Source organism: Streptopelia decaocto, assembly GCF_964273445.1.
Source record: "Streptopelia decaocto genome assembly, chromosome: 2".
NCBI lineage: Eukaryota > Metazoa > Chordata > Aves > Columbiformes > Columbidae > Streptopelia > Streptopelia decaocto.
The window spans coordinates 78,951,974-78,966,426 of record NC_138655.1 but is presented as its reverse complement, the minus strand read 5'-3'; the positions used below and the strand labels follow the sequence as shown (position 1 = coordinate 78,966,426).

Sequence of the window (14,453 nt, the reverse complement as noted above, 5' to 3'; positions counted from 1 at the left end):
CTACTGTCCCTCACTAGAGCACACTGACACATCCCCTGCCCTCCTGCAGCCTGAGCTGTACAGACCACAGTTTGCAGCACGCCCTGGCAGCAGCTGGGGCTGCAGTTTGGGTACTTAACACAGTAAATGTCTTCTCTCCATTCTCAACTGCTTCCAGTTCTGTGTGTTCCACATTTCTTCACACTTTGAGAATCTTGGTCTCGTGAACTACAGGTTTTAAACAAAGCACAGCATCAAACCAACTCTTGATGGATTACCCACATAATCTGTGCTAAAAAGTAAGTTCATAAAGTCAATGAAATAATCAAATGCATCTAGTTACTTTCCACAATATTTACGGCATTGTATGGTTTTGCCACTTGTATAGTTTTGTTTGGATTAGATCACTCTCCTTACAAATAAAGCCAAAAGACTCACATGTGAATTTGCTGATTCCCAGCAATTTTTATTCTTCCTTGCCAATCAATAACAACTGCCATATGAGCTTATATTTTTCGTAAGTTCTAAGCAATTGCTAGATTCAAAAAGGTTGCTGGCCTGTTTGGCCTGCACGCAGATGGAGATCACCAATGGGTGGAGCTAAGCCTATAAAGTCATTATTGACTCTCTGTCACATATATTCAAACAGATAACACTATCTAAGAGATTACAGTAATTAGGTCCAAAATTAGATCCATGAAAATCAATCATTCTTATTGATCTTCACATGGCATGATTAAACAGACAATAACAGCTACGTAGTTTGTTGTCAAGCACCTATAAATTGTTCTATAAATATTTTATAAGACTGCTGCACAATACTATTTCTGAGCTAAAAACGCTTGCTTTGTTTCTTAACTGGCTTTGACTATAGCTGTTGAGCCTGTCAACATCCATTTTCTTCTGCAAATTCATTTGTCTTGGGTCCTAGACAGTTACCTCAGAGATATGAACCTTTCTAATTTGAAGTTGATCTGTCTTTATCATCCATGTAATGCCAGGCTAACAACTCAAAACACAGAAATATATATTGTTACACCAGCTCAATTCTATAAAAAATTCAGAAAAGAACAACACTACATTTGAGAATGGAACATTTACTATTGTTCTCACACACATTAACCATACAAAAAAGAAATATCTGATGTAGAGGTACCAGAGCATTCTGATTATGATCATGGTTCTGTATTATAGAAAAACTAAAAATGAAGCCTGATTCTTCCACACATTACATCATTGTTGGGTTCCACTCTTAAAGCTTTGAGTTTATGGGCATTAAGAAACAGCATAATGTAGCAGTCAGGAAAAAAAACCAAGCACTAACATTTCTGGATAAGAAGCAACATCAGCATTCATATAATTCTGTCACTCTTGTTACATTTTTCTATCTTTTACCACCTGGTAGTTTTAGCTTACAAGGCCAATTAGGTCCCATGAATTCCAACTGCCCAATGACAAAACATTTCAGTTTATCAGAAGAGCATTTTGAGAAGTCTGAATTGGGAAACTTAATTTTGTTTAGCATGCTATGCTCCTTAGTGTATTTTTCCCCCTAAACATACATCTTTGCAGGCCTCATGTTAAAAGCACCAAGTTTTAATTTTGTCCTACTGACTAATATTGTTTACCACAACCAAGAATAATTATGTATATGCTAAGCAGCCTCATAACCTCAAGCAACTAAGTATTTCATCTTAAGGTCACTTACAAGCTTTTGCAAGCACAGACCTCTTTTAAGATTTGTTTTATAAATCGACCACAGTTTTGATTTGTAAATTACAAGGTCTCCTGCTTTTCATTCATTATATTGGGAAAGTACCTGGGAAATCTGTTTGAGATTGCACCCTGCTTAGGCATGGCACCGCACAAACACATATGAGGCCATCCCCATCTGTAAAGACTTCAGTCAGAGAAGACGAAGACCAGGTCAGGAAGATACAGGGACTATTAAGTGTATCAGGAAGGTCCAAGCAATCTTTCCCCTCTTGTGTAGCGGGACAGTGGGAGCACTGAAGAAGAACACAGATCTCCACACCCTCAACCAGTGCTCTGTTTTCCAGACTGGTGTAACTTTAGCAGAGGCAGTGTGAGCACTCTCAACAGCATCATCCTACTGGTGACAGGCTATTAGTTTTTTAAAAAGTGAGTTCTGCAATAAATTGTTCTTCTTTTTTTAGATAAAGGAAAACACACATTCATGAACACAAAAGTAAAAATAAGGAAACAATAAGAAAAAAACATCGCACAATCAAGACCAAACAAGATCTTACTGACTGAAGTCCTTTTTGTAAAAGATAATTTGAGACAAGATATACTTGGCTGGATTTGACACACAAAACTTCAAACCACGTTCATTTTGCTATCCTGTGTTTACTTCAAGAAGCTAAAAGAAAAAGCCAAAAGGCTGATGGCTGAAAGAAACAGCAGAGGGCAACCTCTGAAATAGTGTTTCTGGGAGATGACTGATGTTCTCTGAGACAAACTGGCAATTATGCTTCTGAATTTCCCTTCATTTCCTTTAAATATAGTTAGTTAGCTGCAACAACCCACATAGCTGTATTGAAGCCCAAAACCTCGAATATTAAACTGAATGCTGTGTTTTTGAAGCACGTGGCATTGGATGGGACTAGAATAGGAGTGTTAGTGCCTGCCATTTTAACTGATAGACAAACTTGTATGTAAAATAGCCAAAATTATGTGTCCTAGTCCTAACAACATTTTATATAACATAAGACAACACTTACATTGTTCCTGCTCCATAGTTTATGATATACTACAGTTAATTAAAAATAAACAGCTTGGGATGTAGTTTCAACAATGCTCCACATTAAAAATCTTTTGGATACTGAAAGGCTAAGAGAATATGCATCAAAGGAGAAAACTGTTTGCCCATTATTAGTTGCAAAGTTATTCTACACTTGAACAGTACCTATAAAAGATATCAGAGTTTGGAGAAGAGACCCTTGAGAAAGTTCACAAAAGCACGCATGAAGCTTCAGGCAGAAAATAGAATTAATGAAAGGTATATGGTATGTATGTTACATGTCATATCATTCTTTAAAGAGTTTGAGGGATCTAGGCAACTTTTAATGTTAATTAGTAAATATTATAATAAAGAATATAATTAGTGGACATCTGGAGAAATACAATCTGCTGTGGAGAGGCAACATAGGCTCTGTAAAATAAACCTCTAGCCTAGAAATTTGCTGAAGGTCTTTGACAGACCTGTGAATGTGGGAAATCCAGTTCACCTAGATTTCCAAAACACTTTTGGCAAAATTCATCACCTAAGGCTTTTGAGGAAGCTATATAGCCAAAAAAGAAGGCAAGTCCTCATGTGGCCAAATAACTGGCTAGAACATGCCGAACAGACAATAAGAGCAAATGGTCCATTCTTAACTCTGTGCTCTTCAACCTATTCAACACTGAATTGCAAAAATGATGATCAGCAAGCTCAAAGTTTAGTGATGACATCAAGTTATTCAGGAAAGTGAGGACAAGGGTACACTAAAGAACTGTGTGACTTTAAGACAAAACGCTAGAATAAATTCCAAGTAGATAAAGTGAGACAGGTGAGGTGTGTGGGGCGGAAGCCAAATCGCAGATTCAGCTGTATGAGCAGCTCTGAACTGATCATTATCACTAATGGACAATATTGTGAAGCTTTAATAGTTCCAGGAAAACAACAACTTGATGTTTTGCAGCAGTTTGAAAGAAAAGGGAAAAAAAATTGAAATCAGACATTAGAAATTATTACAAAAGGCACAAAGCAAACCACAGAGCATTGTTATGAAACTACTTAAATTCAGAACCTGCTCCCACTTTGAATGCAGTAATGACGTGACTAGAACTGCACAAGGTTATCTTAGAACTGGAAAAGATTCAGGGAAGGGAAAAAAGGGTGATCAAAGTCATGGAATTGCTACCATATGAAGAATGACTAAGATGCAATTCTTCAAAGCAGAGACAAGTTAAGAAGTGGTGTGGAGATGACTGGGTACAGAGTCAATAATCATGCATTAACTATGGGTTACTAGTAGGACAAGGGAAGTGATTCTTCCCCTCCTGTCATTTGTGACAGCACATATTTTGGTCCTCCCTATACAAAAAAGATGTGGACAGGCTGAAGGTGGTCCAGAGAAAGGCCACAGAGATGATCAAAGGACATGGAAGCCTGACATGTGAGGAAAGGCTGAGAGAACTCTGTTCAGCCTTGAGATAAGAAGGCTCAGGGGAGACCTCATCACTATGTTCCACTATTTAAAGGGTGGCTACAAAGAAGGTGGAGACTCCCTTTTTACAAGGAGTCGCGTGCAAAATATGACAGGTAATGGGCACAAGTTACTCCTGGTGAGATTCTGACTGCACATTAGAGGGAAATTTTTCACAATGAGAACAATCAGCCATTGGAATAATCTCCCCAAAGAAGTAGTGGATTCCCCAACACTGGATGGTTTTAATATTCAGCTGGACAGGGTGCTGGGCCAGCTTGTCTAGACTGTGCTTTTGCCAAGAAAGGTTGGACCAGATGATCCTTGAGGTCTTTTCCAACCTGGTATTCTATGATGTGGAATACTTCATCTGGTTTTGGGCAACGCAACACAAGACACATGCTGACATGCGGGAAGGAGTCTAGATGGCCCCTGGAAGGTCAGTGGCATACAGCACATGATGTAGAAGGAAAGGCTGAAAGAGTTGCGTTCACTTAATCTGAAGGATGGAAGGTTAATGGGGATCTACTTGCCAAGTACCCGATATGTGGTTACAGAGCAGATGGGGCCAGAGTCCTCCCCTATGAGGTGCAGACCAAACAACTTTAGAGGACACGGTCAAAACTTGCAGAACAAGAAGAAACTTTTAATAGATAATAAGAAAATATTCTTCACAATGAACATAGTGAAACATTGGAACAGGTTGCCCAGAGCGTGCTGTAGAATCTCCACTCCCCAGAGATGTTCAGAACTAAGCCAGTCAGGACATAGAGCAACCCGTCATAACCAACTACCAAGGTGCTTTGAGTGACTGTGTATGTGGAGAGAAAGAGCAGACCAAATGTCTTTCAGATGTTCCTTCCAAACTAACTTATTCTGTGATTTTGTGATGAAATTAAGCAAAAGGAAAACAAGTTTTTTTTTAAAAAAAAGATAGATACCATTTTTGAGTTGCAATACTCAATTGAATTCAATGATGTTACTCTATGCTGACTTCAGAATTTTCAACCATATTTCAGAAGCGTTAGAATGCTTTCATAATCATAAGCTCATTTGATACAACCATTTAGAAAGCTTTCTCCTCAGTTTTCATTCATCACTTACATTGTAGTCCCTGATGCCAGAACTGCTGTCCCTAACTTAATTCTGTGCATTACAGTTCACACGTAATTGTGTACTGGGTGCTAGTCCTAGGCTTTACCAGCACAAACTCACAAACTGCACATAAACCTTTTAAACCCTGGCAGGCAAAACATCAGAATACAGAAAGAGCAAAGCCAGACAACTTATTTACTACTATTTTTCTGAAAAAGACATGTAAACTTTCAATGGCTGGGAATGAATGATCCAGCTCTTATCTCACCCTGATGTTTATACCAGAGTACTTTCAGCTATCTCATTCATATAAACCCAGCTCAGTAATGATCAACAGTGAAAAGAAGAGCTGGTATCTGCCAATACTTGAAACATTTTTTCCATTAGCTAAATTACAAAACGTATTCTGGAAGAACTTTTCACTAATTTCTATTCATATCCTTTCATGGTAGAGGCCAGGAAATCTACAATAGATGCAAGTTTAATCAAAATCTGAAAGAGTTCCCACATCTCTAGTCTATCCTGCTCAGGGAAACTCTACCTCATCCTTCTCTCTCAGATTCCATTCCCTTCCATTCCATTTTCTGAAGAGAGTGGGGTTTCTGGAACTCCTGTGACTATGCCTGAAGGAAATGTAGTATAGAGTATAAATTATGGGAGGGTGGGGCCATACAATCATACTCAAATGTTTTGTAAAATAAAGTGGTAAGAGCAGATCACCTAAAATCTGCCATGGTTTTAATCCTTAGGGCCTGTGGCAGCTGCACACCTCCCCTTTCTTCCCCCTTATCCCACCCCACCTTCCTTCATATGGAAGGTGCAGGCATATGCCCCTCTCCCTCAACACATCCTCCCCCCGTCCCCGCTCTCCTGCAACGGGGGTAACAACTTCTTTATTTGACCCCAAAGCCCATTGGCCAGGGTCGTTAAGAGAGAGCAGGAGGGGGCACAGAGGCACCAAAGAGCCAACAAGTTTCTGGGCACCCACAGCCAGAGTGGGGAGGTGCCGAGAAGTTTCAGAGCACCCCACAACCAGAGTGGGGGTGCAGAGAAGCTTCCGGAATGCCCACAGCCAGATCTGACTTGAGTATATAAATGGGACCCCCGTCAAGGCATGTGCTTGGCATGTCCCCTCAGAGCACGGGCCAAATGCTGCTGCCGAGAGCCCTCCCCTTAGGCAGGATCGCTAAAGTAATCTCCTGGGACGGGGATTGCCTCGCTGAACCATGAGTGATAAACTATTTAATATTTCCTCGCAGAATTTGCGGGTGTTTCTTTTTTTTTCCTCACTTAGGCAAAGTGAGGGTATTCCGTGCCTAAAATATGGGCATGTGTATTTGTTTCCTGGAGTCAGGGACGGCTCTGGCATTGTTTATGGTGAGCCACGTGTATGCACACTGTGGATCTCCATTTTTATTATTTGCTGCACCCGAATAATTTCCTCAAAGTTGATATGCGAACCTGTATTTTATGTTACTGGAGTAACTGATTGTATAAACCTCGTTTCTAATTGGTTATTTTCCTGGACTTCCGTGGACAGAATAACAGCCTGTTTTGGACCTGGTTGTCTGCCTAAAACTAACTTTGGGGTCCCTCCGTGACAGGGCTATAGGATTACATTGCCATTATCTGCATTTCACAAACTCAGTACAAATCAAGACCTGATATTGGTTAAACCCAAATCTAAACATTTTAACCCTAGTGTGCTTTCTGGGGCTAACTATCCCATGGTCACTTTAAAAGTGCATACAGAACAGCTGAGTTCTTTCCAGACCTATCTAGTAACCGAAGTTAGCTAGACTTCAATGCTGAATACAACAGCTTACATTACTGAAGTAAGTGAACACCAGCAAGGGGAAGGAGACTGCCACCAGCTACAGTGGCAAGTAGCATCTCTGTAGTCTTCCCATGATACCTGACGTTGCTTCCACCGAGCATATACTTTCTTTTTTTGATGTAGTTCTAGAAGACTCCTGCTCAGCCAAGACAGCCTTTTGCCTTTCCTGCTTGACTTTCAACATTTTGGAATTGCCTGCTCCTGTGCTCTTAGTAGATGGTAGAGTGTGATTCCACCAGTCAATCTCTTTCTCTGACTCCCTTCAGCCTGGACAGCGCCTCCTGAAGCTCTGCCACCAGGCTGAGAAGTTCCTTCACTTGGGCCCATCGCCCACAGGTGAAATCACTGCTGCCATCAGAGACTGAGCAGAAACTCAGGCACACCCTGCAGCCTGGGACCTCGGCAACTACATCTTCCCTTCCAAGCTCTGGATGGGTGGCTGCATCAGTTCTTACAGCTGGAGGGGCTGTGAGGGACGCCGAAGGCACAGCTCTTTGCTGGGTGGATACCACGCCATGCCTCCTGCTGTACTTAGTTCCTTGTTAGTGGGTTGCAGCCTTGGCTTGAAGTGGCAGGGCCCTTCTTGCTCATCCTCCCTGGGTGAAATGCTGCACAAACTGCCACACTAACTGCCACACCCTGTTTGCCATGCTCCTGGTCACCTTACTCCCTAGGGGCCATTTAAATCTCCCATGGTTGCACCTGGCAATGCCCCCTCTGTGTCAGCCCTGCTCATGTGATCTGCTGGCTCCTGGAGGCTCTCTCTGCACATTCACGGGTTTGCCCCCTTTTTCTCTTCAACACGCACTCAGCCATGGAACTTACTGTTTTGACCAAGCCTTTTTAGGGCAAAGTTTTCTCTGTCAGCACGAGACTGAAGCAAGTCAGGTAAGTGTTTCTCCAGCCTTACCGCAACTACTTCCCAGAGCCTTTCTTTTCTGTCCATGTGTTTTGGGTTGCTAGGGGAGCCCATCTCTTTCCTTTTGCTCTCTCAGACCTTCCTAGACAACACTTCGTCAATCACTTCTTAGCTGGGCTTTTTAGTCAGGCAGGTCTGCCTGGCTCCTGGTTCTCAGAGGCAAGAGTATAGTAATACGACAGATTAGCATAAAACTAAAATGTCCCTTAGAAAAAAATTAATTGCTTATGTAGAATAATGGTCTGTATGTTTCCTCTTGGGTACAATCCATGTTACATAGACCACGTGGAATTAGAGAAGTAACATAACTCCTTCCCAAGGTCATCTGGTCAAAACATACAGCAGATTTGCCACCCACAGTTAACACTGAAACTTGATTTTGTGGTCTTATTTTGTCTTCTTTTACCTCAGAGATGAAAAGGCATGTTGACCTTTTCCTTTAAAAAAAATCAAGCTAACAGGATGTATTTAACTAAGGTAGAAACAGATGTTAATTCCCAATTCTAAATTCTTCTATTTTTGCTACTTTGCTCTTGCAATAGAAGTTATTTAATTTCATTGAGTTTACACTGTGAGACACGTTCTTTGGTTCCAATTTTTGGCTGTCCCTATTCAGCAGGAGTGCTGTTTCTCACCAGGCACACTCTCCAGAATTCAGCTCCCCAATAATCACATCCGCTATTACACACATCATCACCTTAAAGATAGTGTCAAGCTTCTGTCGTGAGCCTGAGGCTGGCCAGATATTTAGTAGTGCAGATGACAGGACAACATAGTATAGATTTTCAAGCATGTTTCTTGGATACTGTCCTTGTTTTGTTAAGAACAAGACCAGTTCCTCTTTTAGTGAATTTTACTTTCAGCTAAGTTCTTCGAAGTAACTGTACTTTTCTGAATTTGTCTGCATGTTTTCCAGACACTGCGCTCTGGAACTGATATTGGTAGCAATAGTAGGCAGAAGAGGCCCAGGTTTATACTTATTGCTATGACAGCCAAGGATACTGATAAAATTTGCATGTCCCATAAGTGAGAGGGGTGTATTTGCAAGGAGGGGAGGACAAAACAGGTGACTAAAATTGACCAGCTGAGTATTCCATCCCATCCATGTCATAACACCATATAAATGCGAGATCATGAGGGTCTCTCTCTCTTCAACCATGGCCTGAAGAGGACCCTTCCTGTCGTCCCTGTGATCCGAGGCCTGGTTCCAGACCCTGCATCCCTGAATCCAGTTCTGGTTTGCTGCAGAGTCTAGCCCAGGACTTTCGGGTACCTGCCCTGCAGCCACTGGAGCAGCGCCAGCTCTGCCGTGGGCAACACTGCACTGCTTTGGGAAATTCACGTTTGATTTTGTATATTTTGTATTATTTTCTCTATTTATTAGTAGCATTAGTAAAACATTTTAAACTTTTCCAACTTGAAAGTCTCTCTTCATTTTCCTCCTATTGCCTTTCCTTGGTGAGGAGGGCAGGGGGATAACAGAAAGCATCTGCCATGGTTTATTGTTGCCTTGCAGTAAACTGTGACAGATACTTAAGATGCAGATGGGAGCCATCAAACTCCTGTAGCCTCCTGCACTGTTTGAGAGAAGTTCCTAGCAGTGTGACAATAATTTACTTCTAATTTTCTGAGGATTTTGGAGATCTTTGTGTGGCTGGGGAATTTACATGAGCAAGAGATGAAGAAGGAGCATCAGCAGTAACATCTTCCGGTAGGTTTCACAGAGTCATAGCCACACCATTCCCTGAATCAAGAAGGCAACGGGTTCTCCAGCTTTCCCCAGCTGGGAACCAAAATCCTCACTGCCTCTACCTGCTCACTTCTGCAACCCGGGTGAATACCTATGAGCACTCCACAGAAGACACGAGCAGCTTGGAGCATCGAATCCCACCGTAACCCCAAGCCCTGCCATTTCAGTGCCCACAATCCAGTTTTCTCTCGGTAGACATTACTTGAGCCCACTCCTCACTAGGAGCTTGTCAGTTCACTAAACCCAACATCACACCCAGCTGTCCTCCCCACAGATTGCCATCAGCAACTTCTACCTTTTACCCTCAAGTAAAATGAGCTGTTTGCTACTGTCCCTCACTAGAGCACACTGACACAAAGCACAGTTCACCACACCATTCCCTGAATCAAGAAGGCAACGGGTTCTCCAGCTTTCCCCAGCTGGGAACCAAAATCCTCACCACCCCTACCTGCTCACTTCTGCAACCTAGGTGAACACCTATGACCCCTCCACAGAAGACAGGGGCAGCTTGGAGCATCTACTCCCAACGTAACCCCACGCCCCACCATTTCCGGGCCTGAACAGACGGGACAGCGCGGGGGGGCGTAGCTGCGGAGAGACGGCGGCAGCCGGCAGGACCGCACGGCCGGACACCAACGGCCAGGCGCGGGGCGGCGCACACCACCGACTGTCAACAGCACCAACTGCCAAACGCCGCCGCTCGCCTCGCCCCCTCGGCCCCGCCCCCGGCACCTGCCGCGCGCAGGCGCAGCCCCTCGTGACACCTGCCTGCAGGGCGGTTCCCCGCCGCCCGCGTCTGGTGCGCGGCTCGCGGTGACGTCACAGGCGCCGGTGGGTGGGTGGAGTGCGGGGGAAACGGCTGCGCTCCGGACCCCGCCCCCCGGTGCCGCCCGGCTGGGCCGCGCCCCTGCCCCGCCTCCCGCCAGCCCGGCCCGGCCCGGCCCAGCTCCGCCTGCCCCAGCGGCAGCCCGGCGGCCGCCACCGAGCCATGGCGAGCACGGCGCCCGCGCAGCCCCGCGAGCCGGAGGCAGGCGGGGAGCCCGGCGGCGGGCGGGAGCGGCCGGAGACCCTCGAGGAGCGGGGCGCGGCAGGGGATGCGGAGCCAGCGGAGGTGTCAGGCGGGGCGGCCGCGGCGCTGCTGGGGGAGACGGGGCTGGCGGTGGGCTGCTGCATCGCCGCGGCGCTGAGCTGGGAGCGGCCCCTCCACAGCCTGGGCGGCTTCGTCTGCGCCAACCTGCTTTTCTGGTGAGCGAGCCTGGCCGGGTGGGGGCCGGGGTCGGGACCGCCCCCCCGAAGAGGAAAGCCCCGGCCCGCTGCCGCCCCCCCGGCCACGGGCGCCTCATACCCCACCTCTCGCTCCGCTCGTCTCCCGGGAGGAGCGTTTGGTTTGCGCCCCCCTTCCCCAACCCGTCCCCCCGCCCCCTTTTGAGGGGTGCTGACCCGGCCCTCTGGTCGTCCCCAGGGAAGGTCTTGCTTTGCTCTTCACCTGCGCCATCCCTCATCCTGCCCCGGCAGCCGCTCCCGGGCAGGGTATGGCCCTGGCGCTGTGTGCATCTGCTTCGCCGGGTCCTTTCGCCCTCTGTGTCCGCTTTCTCCCCTCCTTTCCCCCCCTATATCATACACCAGCGAGGAGCCTCGGACCAGGGCTGACCCGGGCGGCTGCGGCACGCCCTGCTGAGAAGCTGTATTTCTTGCAGCAGAGAAGGGTGCTGGGCCTGCGTTTCGGTGCAGAGTTTTGAACCCTCCTGAAGCGAGGCCTCAAGCCGGGAGTTAGAGCTGCGCTGTTGATGCTGGTCCATTACTTCAGAGTTCATCTTGGGTGTGCGTGCTTTTCCAAATTGGTGGCCTATTTAGTGCAGGCTTTGTGGAGTGGGGACAGCTGGAATGTAACTGCAGTGCACCAGTTCGCTTTTTTTGATTAAGATTGTTTTAGTCAGATACCGTTTTGTCAGGTAGAACTTAGACATGAACAAAGGGACATGTTCATTGTTATAACAACCCTTCTGTTTGTTTCTGTAGGAAAAACTTGTCTTTCTATGCAAAACTTCTTCAGGACTTTCCCTTGATCTTATGTTCTGCCAATGCCAATGTTTTTCATTTTCTGATCTCCTAAAATGTTGCTGTATGCCTACTTGCCCATGTAAAGCAATTTATGTGTTAGGGTTCTGTCTAATAATACTGTTAAGACTCTAAAACCAAGTTGTGTTTCCTCTCCTGTGGCTAGAATTGCCTCCTTTCCTCTTAAGCAAATGAAAAGCAAACAAGCGAAGAGATGGATTAGTTGCAAACTCCACTTAGTTCTCTATAACCCTAACAGTGTGATGTTTAAACATGAGATCTAATTCATAGAAAGATAACTTTCTGAAGCTTTGCTTTGCACAAGAAAATGTCACTGTACAAGTATTTTCAAAATCATTTCATCTTCTTTAATCCCAGGAGAAGTGTGTGTGATGTCTAATTTAGGTTAACTTTTACTATCTGTCTTGCTCTTAAATATCCATGGTCAGTCCTTTCATTGAGGAAGTTACATGGTTTTGCTCTCATTCTCTGCTTACCTCAGAGATCTGTTCTTTCAGTGATTTACAAGAGTGATAATGCTTTATGTTTCTTTGTGACATGGCTCTGATAAAATTTTTAAGGATAGCATCTGACAGAATACATTTTTTCTCTCAAGGAATAGTAGCTGCTGAGCAGCCTGTTTGTTGATCTTTTGTCCAAGTTGGGTCATAATAATGTATACACTATATACCTTGCTTATGTAATGCCTAGAGGAAATCTCCTTTGATAGTCTTACTAGCAACTTGTTATGTGACGAGTACGTGAAGTTATTTTATCAAAATTTGTAGTTCACTTTCTTACTATCAAGATGAGTCAGTATGGCAAAAGTCAGGGCAAGGATTGCTTTCATTTTGGTGGTATTGTACCTCAGCAGGAAGCTCGCTAACATAGTGCTGGGGAAATTTCAGAGGTGGAGACAAACTAGGAAATATGTAGAGACAGGTAGGATGGCCAGTAAACTTCTGTGGTTTGAGACTGAAGATCTTCAGGAAAGATCTTGTTACCTGACACTTCAAAAGTGAAACAATTGTTTAAATCCAGCTTCTCACTTCCTTGATTTGGTGTTGGCATTATGTTTGCAGCACAGTGTGTTTGCTGCTTCTCCTTTTCTTGTTTGAGATCCAACTGGTCAGCCTGGTTTGTGATGACTCAGCCAGGCACTACTGATTCAGGACTGGGAATAAAAGTTCTCCTCTGCTGCTTCTGAAGTCTCTCCTAACAGGAGCCTTGGCTGAAGGAGCATTTCCCAGTTACTGTTTCATGTGCCTCAACTTTTGTTGCGTACCTGGAGATATCCCCATCACCCTGCAGAGGTACTTGCACTCCCAGTGTGTCAGGCCTCTAATTGCAGTATTTCTCAAAGCTGAGAAGTCTGTATGGCTGAATGGGAGACTTCTTTTACTATATCAGCAATAGCATTGGTGAAAGTGAGAGGAAGGGAAGGTGAAGTTTAATTTTATTTCTAAATGTTGGGAAAGCAGTGATAGTTCTTTCCTCCTATCCCTTGAATTTTGGTGGGATTGTGTTTTTCCCTCACAGTTAGTTTAGTTCTTGTATGCCATTCGAAACACTTTGTGTGTAAACTGTTGCAGTAGGAGCTGCTGAGTGTCAACTATTTATCTGATGTCACAAAATACTTTGTTTGTTTGTTTATATTTGATTGTAACCTCTTTCCCATTAAAGATATTTTAACCATGACACTATATAAATGCATTTTTGATGTTTACTACTGAAATAATTTTCTTGTAGGTACAATAAATTTAATTTCATCTGTTTTCCTTCATTTTTTAAATATTTCTAACAAATCATCATGGACTCTTCAGCAATGCTTAAAACAACTACTTCTTGATTGTGAATTCAGGACCTTCTTAGACTAGGCAGTATTGTACCATTTTTCAGTTTCCTTGGATTTGTAACATGAGCGCTGTGCTAACTTCAGACCCTGAAAAAGCTAACGTGATATGCTTTACTTCAATATTTTGAATAAATGTATCAAATATTATTTGTAATACAATTTACATTTTAGATATACTGGTGTATTAACTGAACCAACATTTCATAAAACTTTTTTTAAAATGAATGAAACAAGGCTGGCAGTTGGAATAGAAAGAAATCTGGTTATTGAACAAAACATTTGCCACTTATCACTCCCATTATTTCTTCACTATGAGTAGGTTTAAGCCCACTGTCCCAAATGACCCTAATTGAAAAATCTTTACAATGAATAAGTTTCAAATACATATTATTTAGCAGTTAATCATCTGAAATGTGATATGAATTCTACTTTTCTGTTGTACACAGTTTATAAACTGAAGTCAAAATACCACATGAGAAAATAAGATTTTTTTTTTTCCCTATTTTACACACATAGTACTGAAAATGAGTGATTTGCCCAAGAGCAGAGAAATTCTATCCTGATGTCAGTTTAGTCCAGGTATTCTAAGTGTTAGGCTGCTAACTGATAACCTTCAGTCTTAGGTTAAATCTTAGACAAATATTGATAGTCAATCTTAGATTTTAAGCTAATATTCTAGCTTAATTATTACTTTGTATATGTCTATGGGGTAGGAGGGATAGTGGCAGCTTCTCGTTTTTCTCAATCTG

General features: G+C 43.7%; 1 protein-coding gene across 1 annotated transcript in view; it reads left to right on the top strand.

Annotated features, from left to right (window-relative positions):
• Nucleotides 1-10,778: 10,778 nt before the first annotated feature.
• The window catches only part of LOC309435830 (reticulophagy regulator 1-like), a gene marked incomplete at its 3' end in the record, with an annotated part of 38,663 nt that continues 34,988 nt past the window's right edge, over nucleotides 10,779-14,453 (top strand). The window contains exon 1 of the mRNA XM_082044573.1: nucleotides 10,779-11,036. Coding sequence (XP_081900699.1) covers nucleotides 10,780-11,036 — 257 coding nt within the window. The 5' untranslated portion in view covers nucleotide 10,779. The remainder of the gene's footprint in view (nucleotides 11,037-14,453) is intronic.